General features: G+C 63.2%; 1 protein-coding gene across 1 annotated transcript; it reads left to right on the top strand.

The window, feature by feature from the left end:
* Positions 1–249: 249 nt before the first annotated feature.
* LOC117878026 (rho-related BTB domain-containing protein 2-like) lies at positions 250–11,115 on the top strand. The gene is made up of 9 exons (XM_034771873.1): positions 250–441; positions 609–712; positions 3,756–3,941; positions 4,316–5,280; positions 5,748–5,866; positions 6,825–6,975; positions 7,516–7,604; positions 8,111–8,216; positions 9,781–11,115. Exons 1-9 carry the CDS (start codon positions 250–252, stop codon positions 9,948–9,950), a joined length of 2,082 nt encoding a protein of 693 aa, XP_034627764.1. The 3' UTR covers positions 9,951–11,115.
* The last annotated feature ends 5,270 nt before the right edge of the window (positions 11,116–16,385 follow it).

Genomic DNA, 16,385 nt, shown 5'->3' with positions numbered 1-16,385 from the left:
GGTCACCCTGCCGAGTGGGGGGAGTCCGTCCCATCCCCCGATGAGGGTGGTGCCCTGAGCGCCTGGGTCCCAGCGGAGCTCTGGGGCTGCGAGCTCCTTTCCAGTAGCTGCCACCTCTATTGGGGGCAGCCTACGGCTGGGGCGCTGAGCTGGGAGACACGAGCCCCCAGCCGGGGCCATGCCCCTCCTGGTGCCCCATACCCTGTGCAATGACTCCCTTGCCCGCTGTTCCCGCCCAGCTGTGCCCTGATGGATATTGATCTGGACTATGAGAGACCCAATGTTGAGACCATTAAGTGTGTGGTTGTCGGGGATAACGCCGTGGGCAAGACACGCCTCATCTGTGCCAGGGCCTGCAATGCCACCCTCACCCAGTACCAACTGCTGGCCACCCACGTGCCGACCGTCTGGGCCATCGACCAGTACCGCGTGTGCCAGGAGGTGAGAGCAGGGATGGGCACCTGCCATGGGCGAGACCCCTTGCCGAAGGCCCCTGGGTGGCACCGTGGATAGCACAGGGCCCCCGTGAGGCGTGAGCCTGAGGGGGGGGGAGCTGGCTGGGGGAGGGGGACCCACCTGAGCTGTCCCGCTGTGCTTTCCCTGGGCAGGTGCTGGAGCGCTCCCGGGACGTGGTGGACGAAGTCAGCGTCTCTCTGCGGCTCTGGGACACCTTCGGGGACCACCACAAGGACAGGCGCTTTGCCTATGGCAGGTGAGAGCCTGGCGGCTGTGGGGGGGGTCCCTGCTCCTGGCTATCCCCCCTCAGCCTGGCTCCTGGGGGCACTGTATGTGGTGCTGCAGCGTCCCCACTGGCCTCCAGCCCAGGGCCATGCTGCCTGCGCCCCCGGCCTCACCCCAGTTCTGTTGGGCCTCCCACACCTCCCCTGGTCCTGGAAGGTGGAGGGGCCCTGAGGCTTCCACCCCTCTGCGCCCTGGTGGGGGGAGCGTTGCTGGACGGGGGAGTGACTCCCCCACTGCTAACAAGCTCGGTGCCTGAGGCTCCCATGCCCCAACTGCTGGGGGGGCGCTGACCTGCCGCTCAACTCTGCCTGGAGCTGGGCACGTGATTCTTCTCTCTCCTCTCCTCCCCTCCCCCTTCTCTCTTTGGTGGGGGCTCTCCTTCCCTTGGAAGCTGCTCAGACAGCTGAAACCCTCGGGGGAGGGGACTGGTCCCCAGTGGGGGGGTGAGGGGTGTCTGGTTTCAGCACCCCCGGGGAGGTGGCAGTCTCTGGTAACTGCAGTGGGCGGGGGGGGCGGGCAGGGTGGCTGGGGCAAGGGGGTCTCCTGGGGACATCTGGCCGGACAAGCCCCTTTGGGGAACACACCTGGCCCATGTCCCCAAGTCCCTCTAGGCTGCACGGGGCTCTCCAGTGTGTGGCTTTATGAGCACGTGTGCCCAATGCATGCGGTGGGGGGCCTGGCTGCTGAAAGCGGGGGGGGCTGCCAGCTCACCCACCATGCTGATCCCGGTCTCCCTCGTGCCTAGGTGTCTGAGTCGGGACCGTTGTGCTGGGTGCTATACGAACACAACGGACAGGCCCTGCCCCAAGGGGCCAGCAGTCCCATTCTAGTCCCCTTGGGGCCAAGCCCCCCTACTCCCGCCCCAGGGCCTGGGTCCCAAGGGAGGCTGGCTAGAGCTGTCCTGGCTAGTTTGAAATGCACAGGTGATGAGGCGATTCCCTGGCCTGTTCTGCCGCCCTGCCAGGCACCAACAGGCCCCCCGGCCCCTCTCTGGGGACGATTCCCGGCTCGCTCTAGCCTGGTTCCGCACCCTCCTGGGCTAAGGCAGACAGGCCTGGTCCCTTCACTCCCCCCAGACCCCCTGCGTTCCTACGGCTGCTTGGAGCGCTCTCCCCTCTGGTGGCGAGGGGCTGGGCTCCACCACGGCTCAGGCCCTGTCTCTGGAGATGCTGTGCTCATTGCAGGGTTTCTGGTGTGTGGTTTGCCCCGCGGAGGCTCGGCACGGGCCTGGCCAGGCTGGGTAGCAACTCTGCAGCCAGCTTGCTGGCTTGGCCCCTCGCTGTGTCGTGGGGTGGGGGTGGGGTCTGCCCCCTCCCTGCCAGGCACCGCTCCTGCCTTGGCCGGGTTCCTGTGGCGGCGGGCAGGCGGGAGCCACTTGGTCTGTGATGTGGGCCTCAGTCCAAGGGTGCGTCCCGGTCACGTCTCAGGGAGGCACCACTAAAATAAACAGGGCCGCCCAGGAGTGGCTCAGGCTGCTCCCTGCCTCATGACACGGGCCCTCGGGCAGCAGGGCTCCCACAGGCGTCCTGCATTGCATTCCAGGTGTGCCACCTACCCCGCCCAGGTGGGAGCCTGTCTCTGCCCACAGCCAGGGCACCCCCAGCCAAATCCCAGTGACGCTTCGGAGACAGGGCTGCTGCTGGCTGGGGAGCATGGCAATGTACCTGTATGTGGTGTCCGCTCGTGGGCATGAAAGGTGGTCCCGCAGGAACCGACCCCTCCGATTCCCATCCAAGCACTTCCCAGGAAGTGTTGCCTAGCACTGAAATGCAGCCACCTCTGGTGTGGAGCGTGGCAGCTGTCTAACAGCTGCGCAGGAAGGAGACTCTCCCAGCTAGCTGAAGCAGCAGGGGAAGTTCAGGGGAGTAAATGGCTAGTAGTGAGCAGAGCAGAGGGGCTGGGACCCTGGACTCGCTGTGATCCTGGGCGAGCTGGTGCCAGCTCTTCCCTATGCCTCAGGGGAGTGCAACCCCCAGAGCCGTGAACGCGGAGTACTGGGCACCTTACGACCTCTGCACGGGACGGCATCTCCAGCCGCACAGTGCCCCTTGCACTTCAGAGGGGTGAGCGCCCCATGAGCCCCCCACCTGCCACAGCTGGGTTTTCCCCCCTCCAGGTGCTGGCCTGGCCTGGCTCTGCTTAGCCTCTCGTATGGGCTGGGGGGCAGTCTAGGGATGGTCCCAGGCCCCATCCCCTCGCTCGGAAGGCAGCTGTAATGGTGCCTGTGTTGTGGAACTGCTGCCCATGTGCCTTCACCCTTCCTGCCCTGTGGCACTCTGGGCTGGCCCCGCTGCTGAGCATCCCTCCCCATGCACAGCCTGGGGCGGGCAGCGTGTGCGGCAGGCCTGGAGCCTGGGCCACGTGCTCTGGGCTGGTTCGGGGACCGAGCACCCCTTGGGGAGAGGCCCATTCACAAGTGGCTGCTGGAACCCAGCCAGAGGCAGCTGCCTGCCCCGGTGCTAATGGTGGGGAATCCCCTCCCTTCCCACTGCTGCTCAGGGGCTGGCAGTGTGAGCTGCCATCTCCTGCTGAGCTGTGTTGCTGGGGCTGCCCTCGTCCCCAGACTGCTGCAGAAACCTTTGTGCCTAGAGATTCGGGTTACAGGAGCCAGATGCCCCCATCCCATGGCTTCTTGGCAGATGTGCCCAGCGGCCAGGAGATTGGGGGCCTTGTGAAGTGCTCCTGCTATAGCACTGGGGGCTCCAGAAGTCTGATGGGGCGGGATTGGGCCCTTGAGTCTGTCCCCCAAGGATCTGCCCGCTCCTTGGCTGGGGGCAGGTGGGCACAGGGGGCCCCTGAGCTCTAGGGCTCTGTTAGCACCTGGGCAGCTCTGCTGGGAGAGCCTGGCCGCTAGATCCCTTGGGGGCAGTGCAGAGGGTGATGTAGGCTGGGGGGGGTGGGGGTCAGTCTGAGCTGGGGGCTTGCTGTGCTGCTCTGTGCCCAAAGGCAGCAGCTTTCTTGGGTGGGACCAACAGGTCTGGTGCTCCCCCTGTCTCTCCCCCTCCTGCCTGCAGGTCAGATGTGGTGGTTCTCTGCTTCTCCCTGGCGAACCCCAACTCCCTGCGCCATGTGAAGACCATGTGGTACCCGGAGATCAAGCACTTCTGCCCACGGACACCCATCGTGCTGGTAGGATGCCAGCTGGACCTGCGCTATGCTGACCTGGAGGCAGTCAACCGTGCCCGGCGCCCGCTGGCCAAGTAAGGGTGTGCCCGCGCGCCCCCCACCGCTTGGGGCCCCAAGGACTGAATGCCAGATGCAGGCAGCTTCGGAGCTGAGGCTGCTTGCAGCCCCCCCCCAGCACCCCTGAATGCCAGCTGCCTGCCCCTGGGGCTGCAGGCGGGGAGGAGGGCATTGCCTACCTGTAGGCTCTGAGTGGGAGCAGGGTGTCTGAGACCCATGCCTTGCCCAGCAGATCATTGGCATCTCCCTGTCTCACTCGGGGCTCTCACCAGCACTTTCTGCCCGCTCCTTGGTGTGTGCCCAGCCTAGGTGGGCAGAGTGGCTCCCTCCAGCCCTGGCACTGTCTTCTAGCCGGGGGCTCCCTGCTGACCTGGCTTCTCTCCCTTGCCAGGCCCATCAGACCCACGGACATCCTGCCACCCGAGCGGGGCCACGAGGTGGCCAAGGAGCTGGGGGTGCCATACTACGAGACCAGCGTGGTGGCACAATTCGGCGTCAAGGATGTCTTTGACAACGCCATCCGTGCCGCCCTCATCTCCCGCCGCCACCTGCAGTTCTGGAAATCCCACCTGAAGAAGATGCAGAGGCCCTTGCTGCAGGCACCCTTCCTGCCTCCCAAGCCGCCCCCACCTGTCATCCACATCCCGGAGCCCCCCACCAGCGGTGGCCAGGGCCCTGCTGCCCTCTTCTGCACCCCCCTCTGTGCTGATGTGGTCTTCCAGCTGCAGGGGGGGCACCGTGTCTTCGCCCATCGCGTCTACCTGGCCACGTCCTGCTCCAAGTTCTACGACCTCTTCACCCTGGCGGGGTCGGCGAGCCAGGCTGGGGAGCCCTGTGGCGTGGTGCGGTGGGCGGCCAAGGAGCCAGCTGCCAGGACTAAGAGCCTGGAGATGGAGAAGGGCCTCCTAGGTGATGGGGCCCAGGCCCCTCTCAGGACTTCGCAGAGTGACGATCCCCTGCGGCTCGTGCAGGGTGAGGGCCAGCAGCTCCCAGGGGCCGGGGGCCAGGAGCTGTCGGGCTGGGGACGGGGCTTTGTCAGCATGCAGCTGGAGTTGGTTCAGGACCCCGTGACCCAGCGGGAGAAGCAGATGACGGTGGTGTACATGGACTACCTGGTCCAGCCGGGGCCCTTCCAGGCAGTGCTAGAGTACCTGTACACGGGCCACCTGGACCAGGGCCGCGCAGACCTCATGCAGGTGGCCACCATCGCCGAGCTGCTGGAGGTCTTCGACCTGCGCATGATGGTGGCCAACGTGCTGAACAAGGAGAGTTTCATGAACCAAGAGATCACCAAAGCCTTCCATGTGCGCCGTGCCAACCGCATCAAGGAGTGCCTGGGCAAGGGCGTCTTTGCGGGTATGGGCGGGGCCTGGAGCCTCTTCTAGCATCCAGGTGCTGTAGAAAGTAGGGTTGGGGCTCAATAGGGGGTGCTGTGCTGCAGGGAGCAGGGCAGGCGGTTCAGTAGGGGGCGCTCTCCCCTCAGTTCTTCTGGCCCCTGTGCAGTGCTCCTGGATGCAGTTTAGAATTATCAGTATCCTGGGGTACCCGGCCCAATCCTCTGGGGTGAGCCCTAGGGCCCTGGTGGGTCCCCAGCTGGGTGATTCTGGTCTGCTGCCCCCTGCAGTTTCTGGTGGGTGTGGCATTCTTCCCATGCCAGATGGCCTGGTTGTGTGGCGCTGCTCAGCAGTGGCGTGTCGTTCCCCAGAGTGGCCGCAGTCATGTGGCAAGGGCGGTGCCCTCTGTCCCAGGCGCCCTTTGCCCAGCACGGAGGGGCAGGGCTGGGGCCAGGCCATGCTAACTCCCTGCCCGCTCTGCTCTCCTAGACGTTGTGTTCCTGGTGGATGATGGGTCGGTGCCGGCCCACAAGCCACTGCTCATCGCAGGCTGTGATTGGATGGTGGCCATGTTCTGCGGCAACTTCCGGGAGAGCTACGCCACGGAGGTAAGGGGGGTGCGGGGTGCTGCTGCGCTGGGTAGGCTTGGGATAATGTGGAGGGAGGGTAAGGGGCAGATGAGGGATCCCTGGGAGTGGGGGATCGTGGTAGTAAAGGGCAGGGCTGGGGGGTGGGGCTCCCCAAGATCCAAGGGGGGAGCAGGGTAGGGAAGAGGTTTTCCCTCCCCCAGCTGGTAAGGGAGTTGGGACTAGTGGGAAGAGCTGGGCAGAGCTCTGGAGAGGGGCTGCTCCCAACTCAGCCTGCTGGTGAAGCTGCTGCTGCCTTCTCCCTCCTCCGCCCTGGCCCAGGGTGCCCCCCCACGCCTCCTGGGGGCCAGAGCCCTTGGGCAGCTGTCCCTTAGCGTGAATAGCAGCTGGACGGGAGGGGGCATGTGATCTGAAGGTTCCCTTCCCCTGCCAACGGAGCAGGGCGGCTGCAGCATGTCGTCGGAGATAAATTGGGAATCTCAAAAATAAAAAGGTCATGGGGAGGCGGGGGGGATCATGTGGCAGGGTGCGGGTGCCAGGGCTGGGGCCCGGGCCAGACCCCTGCACACGGCCACCACCTCCTCTCACTGCTCCCTCCTGATCCAGCCTGCTCCTAGCCCCTCTCGGGAGAGGCCCAGGGCACGCTTGGGGGTGATCCCCAGGCTCTGAACCCATCCCCCGTCCTGGCTCAGGCTTGGCTGCCCCACGAGCTGTGATTTTTCCGGTAGACTATTCGCTGGCTCTGCTGGTTTTACCATTGGGTTTGGGGGATTACGACTGACTTGTTCCCAGCAGACAGGCCTGCGAATGGGGGAATAGCCGTGAGCATCAGCAGAGTTGCGAGTGGGCTGGGCTAGCCGGGGGCAGTGGGGGTGCAGGGGGACACCTGTCCCATCTGCCCGTTCCTGAAGGAGAGAGGTTGCTCAGGGGGAGGGGTTGTTGGGGGGTGAGTCCCTTAGGTTCCCCTTGTCACGCCCAGGTCTCCCTGCCTGGCACCAAGTGCGCCTGCCTGCGCGCCGTCCTGGAGTTCCTCTACACTGGCCACTTCACCCCCACGCCCGACCTGGACGCCATGGAACTCCTGGTCCTCACCAACCGCCTGTGTCTGCCGCGGCTGCAGGCGCTCACAGGTGAGGTTCGGCTCGGCGTGGTGCCCGGCTGGCCTTTCCCAGCTGCTGGGTTGCAGGCTCCTCCGAGCGCTGCTGATAAGATAACGAGGCTGATGAGCGCGGCGGGTTGATGTGTCCCTGGAGCGTCAGTAACACGCAGCTGTTATGTAAGGGCCCCAGGAGCAGTGCTCGACCCTTCGTGCAGGCAGAGCCTGGGTTCTGGCCGCCAGGCCCAGCCCGAGCCGTGGGGCAGCTGCTTCCCCACGCTCTGTCCAGCGAGGCCATTGGTCCTGCTACAAACCAGACGGTTCTCGTGGGAGGCTTGTCCCTGCCCGGTGCTGAGACCGAACCGCACATGGCATTGGACTGGGGACGCCGGAACGAGGAACACCCTGCTCTGCCCGTGCAGGGGGGGGTCCTGGGGGGCAGAAGCACCAGAACAGCTGGTATTGGGGGAGCAGGGCCTCCTGCACTCCCACCCCCACCCATGTGTGCAGGGCTCGGCCTGGGACCCTGCAGCCCCCGCACTGAGCTCACCACCCCTCGTCTCTGCCCTCTCAGAGCAGCACGCCGCGGATGAGCTGCTCCGAGCCTACGTGCAGCAGGTGGAGATCGACGAGCAGGTGATCATCTACCTGGAGATGACTCAGGTACGGGAGGGTGGGGCGGGACAGGGCTCAGGGTGTCTGAGCTGTGGTACCAGTGGTGCCAGTGAGACCGTGAGCGGCTGTCCTGGGTCAGAGCGATGGTCCAGCTGGCCAGTAGCCAGTCTCCAATGGTCACCAGTGCCAGATGCTTCTGCCAGCTGGTGGTTTTGGGGCATCTGGAGCATGGGGCTGCATCCCTGCCCGCTGTCCCCCTCTGTGCTCTGAGGGGAGGCTGGTGGAGCCTACAGCTCCCAGCATGCCGTGCTCCCTCCAGGTCTGCTGTGACTGCTGCCCAGTGCCCTCATCCCCTGCCTGGCTGCACTGCATGCTGGGACGTGGAGCCCCATGGCCTCTGCCCCAGGGCCCCCGGCATGTTACCAGCCTGGCCCTTGGCTTGGTGCCCAGAGCTGCAGCCAGGAGGCTGCTGCAGGGCAGGGGCCTTCGGGGGTCACTGGGGACTGAGCCCAGAGCCTGCAGGACGCGGGTGTCAGCCTGCTGCTCTCTTGCAGTTCCACAACGCCCAGCAGCTGGCAGCATGGTGCCTGCACTACATCTGCACCAACTACAACCGCGTCTGCCGCCGCTTCCCCAGGGAGATGAAGTACATGGCGCCAGGTACAGGCTGGGGGGTGGGTGACAGCCCAGGGGGTGCCATGGGGAAGAGGCCAGGGGCTCGGGCTCCCTCTCGCTGCCTGCAGGGTGCAGGCTGGCATGGCAGGAGTGCCCGCTTCCCTGCTCCTGAGCCAAGCCCCCCCCGGTTTCCCAGCCTGGCACCGCACTCTGAGGGGAGGGGGTTCCCCCCCACCCCCTCCCAGCCTGGCTGTTCCTCCTTCCCCAGGTGGCCTGAATGAAAGTCATGAGGGAACTGGGCTTATTTAGTCTGCAGAAGAGAAGAGTGAGGGGGGATTTGATAGCTGCTTTCAACTACCTGAAGGCGGGTTCCAAAGAGGATGGAGCTCGGCTGTTCTCAGTGGTGGCAGATGACAGAACAAGGAGCAATGGTCTCAAGTTGCAGTGGGGGAGGTTTAGGTTGGATATTAGGAAACACTATTTCACTAGGAGGGTGGTGAAGCACTGGAATGCGTTACCTAGGGAGGTGGTGGAATCTCCTTCCTTAGAGGTTTTTAAGGCCCGGCTTGACAAAGCCCTGGCTGGGATGATTTAGTTGGGGTTGGTCCTGCTTTGAGCAGGGGGTTGGACTAGATACTTCCTGAGGTCCCTTCCCACCCTGAGATTCTATGATGCCACCGAATGGAAGGTGAGCATGGCATCTCAGCTGGCCAATAGGAGCTGAAAGGTGCCAGCCTCTTCTGGCTTAGGAGGGAAAGGGAGCTAAAACTGCAGGGGAAAGAATTTCCCCCCAACTCCCAGAGGGCCCCTCCTTGTGCCTCTGGTACCAGCCAGAGCCCCAGCTCCAAGCAGCCCCCCATTCTCCCTGGTTCTCAAGGAGGTCTTGTCTTCAAGATCCTGCTCCCTATGCCACATTTTGACCCCCCCAGTTCCCTGTGCTCCTCAGCTGTCAGGGGCTCCCCCTCATTCTTGCTCATCTCAAAGGGAAGTGTCAGTGCAGGGGGTTGGGGATATTTCGGGAACGAACCTTCCACCATCACCACCCACTCTAGCTACCTCCAGTGCGCTGGAGTGTTTGCATTTTAACCCCCCTGCCAAACAACCCACCTTCCCTGGCACTGGGGAGAGGCACTTGAATATTGCAGGTGTTCAGTACTGGGGTGTGGGGGGAGAGCTGCCTTTCTGGAGCCCTATGTCACTGCTCCCCACCTCCAGTGAGGCTCTGTCTGTGCTCCTGTGGGTCCCTCCCCCTTTCTGGGGCTCTGTCACCAGGCTCCTTTTGTCACTGCATTCTCCCCCCCCCCCCCCCCGGGGGGAAGCCCAGAGGCAGCGGGGACTGGCCGCCCAGGGTGCTGTTTTCCCACAGGCTGGCCCTGGGGCAGCCTTCCCTGGCCCAGGGCGGGAGCTCAGGGGTTGCAAGTAGCTCCCTTGGCGGGAGGCAGCACTTGGCCCGTTGCTGTGGGTTCCCTGCCTGGGGCTGGCTGCTCTGGTCTGGTGCAGTTGTCTTGGGACCCCCTGTGGACGGGTGCTGGCTGTTGTGCAGTGAGATGGGGGCCCCGGCCCCCTGCCCAGCTGGGTGGGTTGGGGCTGACCCCCTCCCGCCCCACAGAGAACAAGGCGCACTTCGAGAAGCACCGCTGGCCGCCCGTCTGGTACCTGAAGGAGGAGGATCTGTACCTGCGCTCGAAGAGGGAGCGAGACCTGGAGGAGCAGCTGCTGCGGAAGCAGCACACCCGCAGCAAGTGGTGCTTCTGGCGCCCCTCGCCCCACGTCTCCTGAGCCCTACCTGTGCCTTGCCGGGTGGGGACACCTGTGCAGACGAGCCGGGCTGGGAGCTGGGTCCCCATCATTCCCACCTCCATGGGCACTGCAGCTGTCCCCCCTGCCCCCAGAGCCCTGGCTCTGGCATGTTTACAGGCTGCCCCGGCCACTGCTGCCCTTAGCTTCCCTCTGCCTCTGCTGCAGCTGGGCAGTGCATTGGTCCCCCTTGCCCTGCGGGGGGTGGGCAGGGGCCCCAAGCCCAGCAGAGCTGTGGGGATCCCTCTGATCTAGCAGTATGGGGGCTGAGCGCATGACTTTGCTGTGCTCTGGGGGGGAGGGCACCCCTGGGTGGGGGTTGGGTCACAGCTGTGCTGGGGAGGCTGTCCTTACCCTCCTCCCCTGATGGTGGGGATGCTGACAGGGGCCTCAGAGCAGCACTCCACCCCCCGCAGGGTTGGGCCTGCACCTCTTCTCCCTGTTCCCGGCTCCCCCTAGGCCTGAGGGTGGCAGAGCTGTGCAGGGGGTTGGATCAGTGAGCTGAAGGGGAGAGCTGGGGGTGAGGAGTTCTCCTTGCCCCTGGGACACTAACAGAGTAGTGAGGGGGTGGCTGTGCTGGGGGCAAAGATGTGGGCTGGAGCTGGGGGTGGAGCTGTAGGAGGGGGGGGTATGAGCTGGGTGGGGGTGTGCATGTGGGAGCTGGGTTTGGGCAGGAGATTTGTGTGTTTTTCGGTAGTTGTAGGAGCTGCTCCCTTTACCCCTTTGTGCTTTGCCTGCTCTGGGGATGGGGGCAGCCTGGAGCCCCCAACCGCCCCCTGTGCTCCTCTGTGCCTTTGACACTACAAGCCTCTTCCCCAGCTCGCCCTGTCTGGTGAGAGAGGCTGGGTCCCTGGGCTATGGCCCCCTCCCCCTTTTTATACACCTTGGTGCATTAAGGGAACTGCCCCGTGCTGGCGGGGCCGCGCGTGCCACCTGCACAATGGTTTTTACACTTTTCTATGGACCCTGGCTCCTGCCAGGCCTCCCGGAGCACTGTTCCCACGCTGAGCCGTCCCCTCACTCCAACTAAAGGGCTGTTTGTATCCACCTTTCTAACCACTGTGAGCTGGCCTGGCACTGCCCTGGTCTTTTTACACCTTGCAGTATTGGACTGTTTTAACCTTTTAATAAAACCTTTTGTAATGTGCCTGGGGCTGCCTCTCTGGGGGGGGGGTCAGGGGAGAGCATGGCCTGTGCTGCTCAGGGAAATCGCCTCGGCTTAACTGCGCCGCTCAGAGTAGGGCCCGAGAACATGCTGGAGGCCCCATGGAGCCAGGGTCCTGGGAGAATTTGGTCAGGGTGGATTAAGAGCAGGGAGCCCTGGGCTGGAGCGGGTGGGACCCTGAAGCATAGACACAGGGCTGCAGGTGGTGGAGCGCCTCTCCCTGGTGGAAGAGCTCAGGGCTGGGTGGGAGGGGCTCTGGGGGGTGGCTTAGCTCAGGCAAGGGGCTGGTTTGTGCCCTCTAGGCCTTCTGCACAAATGCCCTTGACTCAACCCCCCAAGGGCTCTCATGAGCACTCAAGAAGTAGGTGCTGCTAGGAGGGGAGACCTCTCCAAGGGACCTCCTAGAGCGTCTGGGCCCTGGGCTGCAGGGCTGAGCTAGGGGAGGGCATTGACCCCACTGCTGAAGTGAGTGGCTGGGGCCAGGACCCTCCGGCTGGGTGCTGGTCTCTTCCCTAAAGAGCTGAGGGGCTAAGGGCTTGTCTACCCTATGCTGGGGCTGTGGGCTGAGGCGTGGCCTGGGAGCCCCACTTCCCCAACCCTGCCAGTGTCAGACTGGCTGGAGGTGAGGGGGGGAATGGGTGGAGTTAGCACTGGTGGGGGGGAACCTAGGGCTGGGGTGGCAGGGGGTGTGTGTGGGGGGGGAAGAGAGAGCCCAGTGCAGGGGGGGCACTGGTGGGAGGGGGTGAGAGCCCAGGGCTGGGGGGCAGCCAAAAATTGTTTTGCTTGTGGTGGCAAAATACCTAGAACCAGCCCTGATTCTGTGGCCATAAGGGTCCCCTCTGCTCAGCTAGTCTGACTGAAACAGAGGCTACAGACCTGCCTCACCATAATTCCTGGAGCAGCTCTAATAAATAAATAAAACTTGATGGAGAAATTCTGTCTTCTAGAACTGGAAGGGAAAGGTCATCAAGTCCAGCCCCCTGCCTTCACTAGCAGGACCAAGTACTGATTTTGCCCCAGATCCCTAAGTGGCCCCTCAAGGATTGAACTCACAACCCTGGGTTTAGCAGGCCAATGCTCAAACCACTGAGCTCTCCCTCCCCCCCAGTCTTGCTTTGAGAAGTGCTGGTGCTGGCGAACGCACCGTGACCTGGGGTAAGTTGTTCTACTAGTTAATTACACTTGTTAAATTTATGCCTTATTTCCAGTCTGAATTTGACTTCAACTGCTAGCCAGTGGCTCGTGTTCGACTTTCCTCGGGTAGCCTAACGGGCCTGTTCTCCTGCCGGGCTCTGCGCCGGTGTGACGGTGCATTGTCCCTGCGGCTCCCAGTCGTGGCAGTACGGTAGCAGTGCCTCCCTGAAGCCCACCGCTCCGATTACCGTGCTTTCAGCTGCCCAAACTGCTGGAACGTGCTGTGCTCCTTTCTCCGAATGGTGGGTCCTACCCCAGCAGCGGCTGCAGCCCAACGGAGGGGTGGCCGGCCCTGTGCGACTGACTGAAGTTCCTGCGCGGAGCTGGGCCAGGGACCTGTGTCAGGGATGGCTGGGTGTGGGAGTGGGGGCCTTATCCACAGCTGGGTAAGGGGAGGTGCTCATACCAAAGCCTCCAGCCCCAATGCGGGGAAGCGGCTCAGCCTGGGGTGGGTGCTACAGGCTGCAGCTCCTGCATGGGCCTGAAACCAGCTGCCCTGCGCCTGCCCCTCCAGGGGTAGAGGGAGCAGCAGCCAGGGCCACGCTGTGGCTGGAGTCCGGGCCTGGGCCTGATTCCCCACGCAGGGCTGGCCCCTTGCCTCCCTGCGCCCAGGCTGTGCTCACAGGCCCATGGCAGGAGGCTGCAGCCGTTGCTCACCCTGCGCCAGGCTCCCGCCTGCTGGCACCCAGCCTGGCGGTTCCCACCCCACTGTGGCTGATGCACAGGGCCGTGGGGCTGGGCAGCACGATGCTCTCTGGGGCCCAGAGTAGAGCCAGCTGGGCCGTGGGTACTCCGAGCAGCTGATCGCTGGCAGCTTCCCCCTCAGGGCCAGAGCCGAGCAGCTGGTCTGCCCCTTGCTGCCAGGCCTGGCCCCGGGCCCCCAGGGGGCGGTGCCTGCACGCGGCAGTGGGGCAGGGAGCCGCAGCCAGGTGCTGATTGTGGGGGGAGGGGAGGCAGGTGCTGCTGCCGGCTTGGGCCCGGCTCAGGGAGGGGGCACCGAGGGGGCTTCTCTTCAGCTCCATGGGCCCGGGCCATGCCACAGGCCCCCGTCCCCCAGACCCTTGCGGCCAGGGGCTCAGGAGCTGCCCCCTAGCAGTGCTGCAGCCCTGGGCCGTGGCTCAGCAGGAGACACCCCCCGTTCACACATAGCATGGAACCGGACTCGCACTGCGTCTGCCCGGGGCAGCCCCGCAGTGCCCGGGAGCCAGGACTGGGCCGGGCCGCCCTGAGGATTCAGGGGGCCTGGAGCAAAGCAATTTCAGGGGCCCCTTCCATAAAAAAAGTTGCAATACCATAGAATACTATATTCTCATGGGGGCCTCTGCGCAGCCTGGGGCAAATTGTCCCACTTGCCCCCCCAGGCGGCCCTGGGACTGGGCAGAGCCAGCGATGCCCCCCCCGCAGGCTGGACAGGGTCAGAGTAGACTGGGCAGGGGGAAGATGTGCTGGGCCCCGTGGGGAGCAGCGATTGGCTCAAAGGCCCGTCAGTCACTGTGGTTAACCCCTTCACTCCCCAGGAAGGGTGGGGACTGATGGGAAAAGCTAGAGGCAGGGCCAGCTCTAGGTTTTTGCTGCCCCAAGCAAAAAAATTTTTGGCTGCCCCCCCCACCCACACTGCACCCTCCTGCCACCCCAGGCCTGGGTCACTGGTAACTCGCTCCCAGGGCGGGTCATTCAACAGGAATTTTAGATGTGCACAGAACACAGACAGGATCGGTTCCCATACGGTTACAGAACTGCAGTGAAGTGGAACAATTTTCAGCGTGTGTGACTGGAGGATATCTGGATGCATATTATAAGACTGTCCTACAGAAATGAGGAAAAGTTGGGGTGCCTTTATTATTCTTTTGTTCCACTCTTTCTTTCTCTGGGGAATTTGCCAATGCGATATCACTGTCTTCCTTTTAAACAAACAAATAGCAATGGCTGTTGACAATAGCAATTCCAGTCCTAATAACCACTGGGAAGCATTTCTTGCTCAATTTTATCCTACTTTCTCTACAGCAAGTTACAGTGGATCAGTAGATTTGATTTGGGAGAAATGAAGTAACAGCCGCCCAAACTGAGCGTGAGCACTCCTGAATTTTGAGGTGTTCAATTCTGGAAGGCAGGTGCTAGATTCCCTTTCTGAATATTAGCTAAATCTGGAAAGGAAAAGTCAATTTCTGCTTCCATGGCTCAGAAGTGTAAATCCTCCTACGTGCCTGGTACTGTACCTAAAGCTGCCCAGTCTAGTAGAGCCTCCCCTCCCTTACTTTTCATTTGAAATTCTAGTGGGATCCACGTACCTGCCTTGCTAGGCTTCAGATAGAGAGGTGCACCGTCCATTTAGTCCCCCCAATTCTTTCTGTGGGGGAGAGCCCAGGGCTGGGGCAGCAGGGGGGTGCAGGTGGGGGCCAGGGCTGGGGTGGGGGGCGGCAAAAAAACCTACAGCTGGCTCTGCCCCTACCATTCACAGCAAGCTGCAGCGTGAGATTTCAGTTCCACACTCCTTCCCCCTCCCTTTCCTGTTAATTGCGTCCAAGGGAATGCTGGGAAATGTAGTTCTTTCCCTGCTCCAGGGCTGGCTCTATAGGCAGGGAGCTAACTAAGGAACTACAGCTCCCAGGCTGGATTCTTGCGCCCCTGCAAATGTGCTGCCCCAAGCACCTGCTCGCTTTGCTGGTGCCTAGAGCCGGCCCTGGCTGCAGGACCCTGCTGCAGGACAGTGCGTGGGGGGGCTGCAGCACGGGATTGCAATAGCACCCCCCACCCGTCCACAGCACAGAGGCCCCGCTGAACAGAACAGCCCAATGCTCCAGCCATTCTGCCAGTGACCAGAGCAGGGCAATTATCCAGTGAGCCGGCCACCCAGTCCCAGCCTCTGCCTGCCAGAGGGTTAGTGACAGCCAGAGCAGGGGGGTTGTCTAGATACGTTCATGGAGGATAGGACCATCGATGGCTACTAGCCGGGCTGGGCAGGGATGGTGTCCCGAGCCTCTGTTTGCCAGAGTGATTGTTCAGGTTAATTCCAAGCAGGTGTGCGCACGCCCCGTGCACGGTCATTGGAAACTTTTCCCTCAGCAGCTCCCATTGGGTCGGCCAGGGAGCCCCCTGGAGCAGTGCCCTCATGGCACTCAATATACGGCTCTGCCGACCCGATTCGACCCCCCCCCCTTCAGTTCCTTCTGACCGTCCGTGGCAGGGTTGGAACGGCGTTTCGCTTGCTTGCACGTGCTCCCTTGGCTCTTACTTTGTCCTGCTCAGGTTTGTTTTGTAGTTTATCTGTAGTTAAGACAGACTTGGTGAGTGGGTCGTTCTCCCCTCACGCCGCCTCAGGCCCAAGAATTTAAATCTTGCGGCGTATGCAAGAAGCCTATGCCCAATAGCGACCTGTACGACTTGTGCCTGAGGTGTCTAGGGGAGGCGCATCAATCCAAGCGCTGTAAGATTTGTAAGGATTTCAAGCCCAGGACTAGGAAGGTACGTGATTTCCGTTTGCAGCAGCTGTTAATGGAAGCCCCTCTCCATCCAGTGGTACCCAACTGCCAAGTCCCGGGCCCAAGGTTGGTGTGGAGTGCCCCGGCGTCGGTCCATGAATCCGTACCGAGGCAGGTCTCTGGTGCTAGAGCCCCTTGGTACCAGAGATCCCCCGGCACGGCAGGAGGGAGTGGCGCCCTGGCACCGCAGGAGATCCCTGGCACAGCAGCAGGGAGCGGTGCCCTGGCACCACAGATCCATCCCCCGCACCGCGGCAGGGAGCGGCCCCCCAGCCTGCAGGAGATCCCTGGCACTGCGGTAGGGAGTGGCACCCTGGCACGGCAGGAGATCCCCGGCACCGCGGCAGGGAGCGGCGCCCTGGCCCGGAGGAGATCCCCGGCACCGCGGCAGGGAGCGGCGCCCCGGCACCATAAGAAGGCGGACAGAGGGCGCTCTCTGAGGAGAGCGAGACCATCCGGGGAGACTTTGCTGCCTCAGAGGAATGACTCGACTTCCAAGCAGCAGGAGCTCGTGCCGTGGACTCCGGCGCCCCAGTTGGCACCGTTGAGCCCGGCCCTCAGTGACTCTGGCGGGGCAGT

The sequence above is a fragment of the Trachemys scripta genome, chromosome 5, assembly GCF_013100865.1.
Source record: "Trachemys scripta elegans isolate TJP31775 chromosome 5, CAS_Tse_1.0, whole genome shotgun sequence".
NCBI classification, from domain to species: Eukaryota; Metazoa; Chordata; order Testudines; family Emydidae; genus Trachemys; species Trachemys scripta.
Note: the sequence above shows the minus strand (reverse complement) of the source record. Positions and strands in the feature narration are given on the sequence as shown.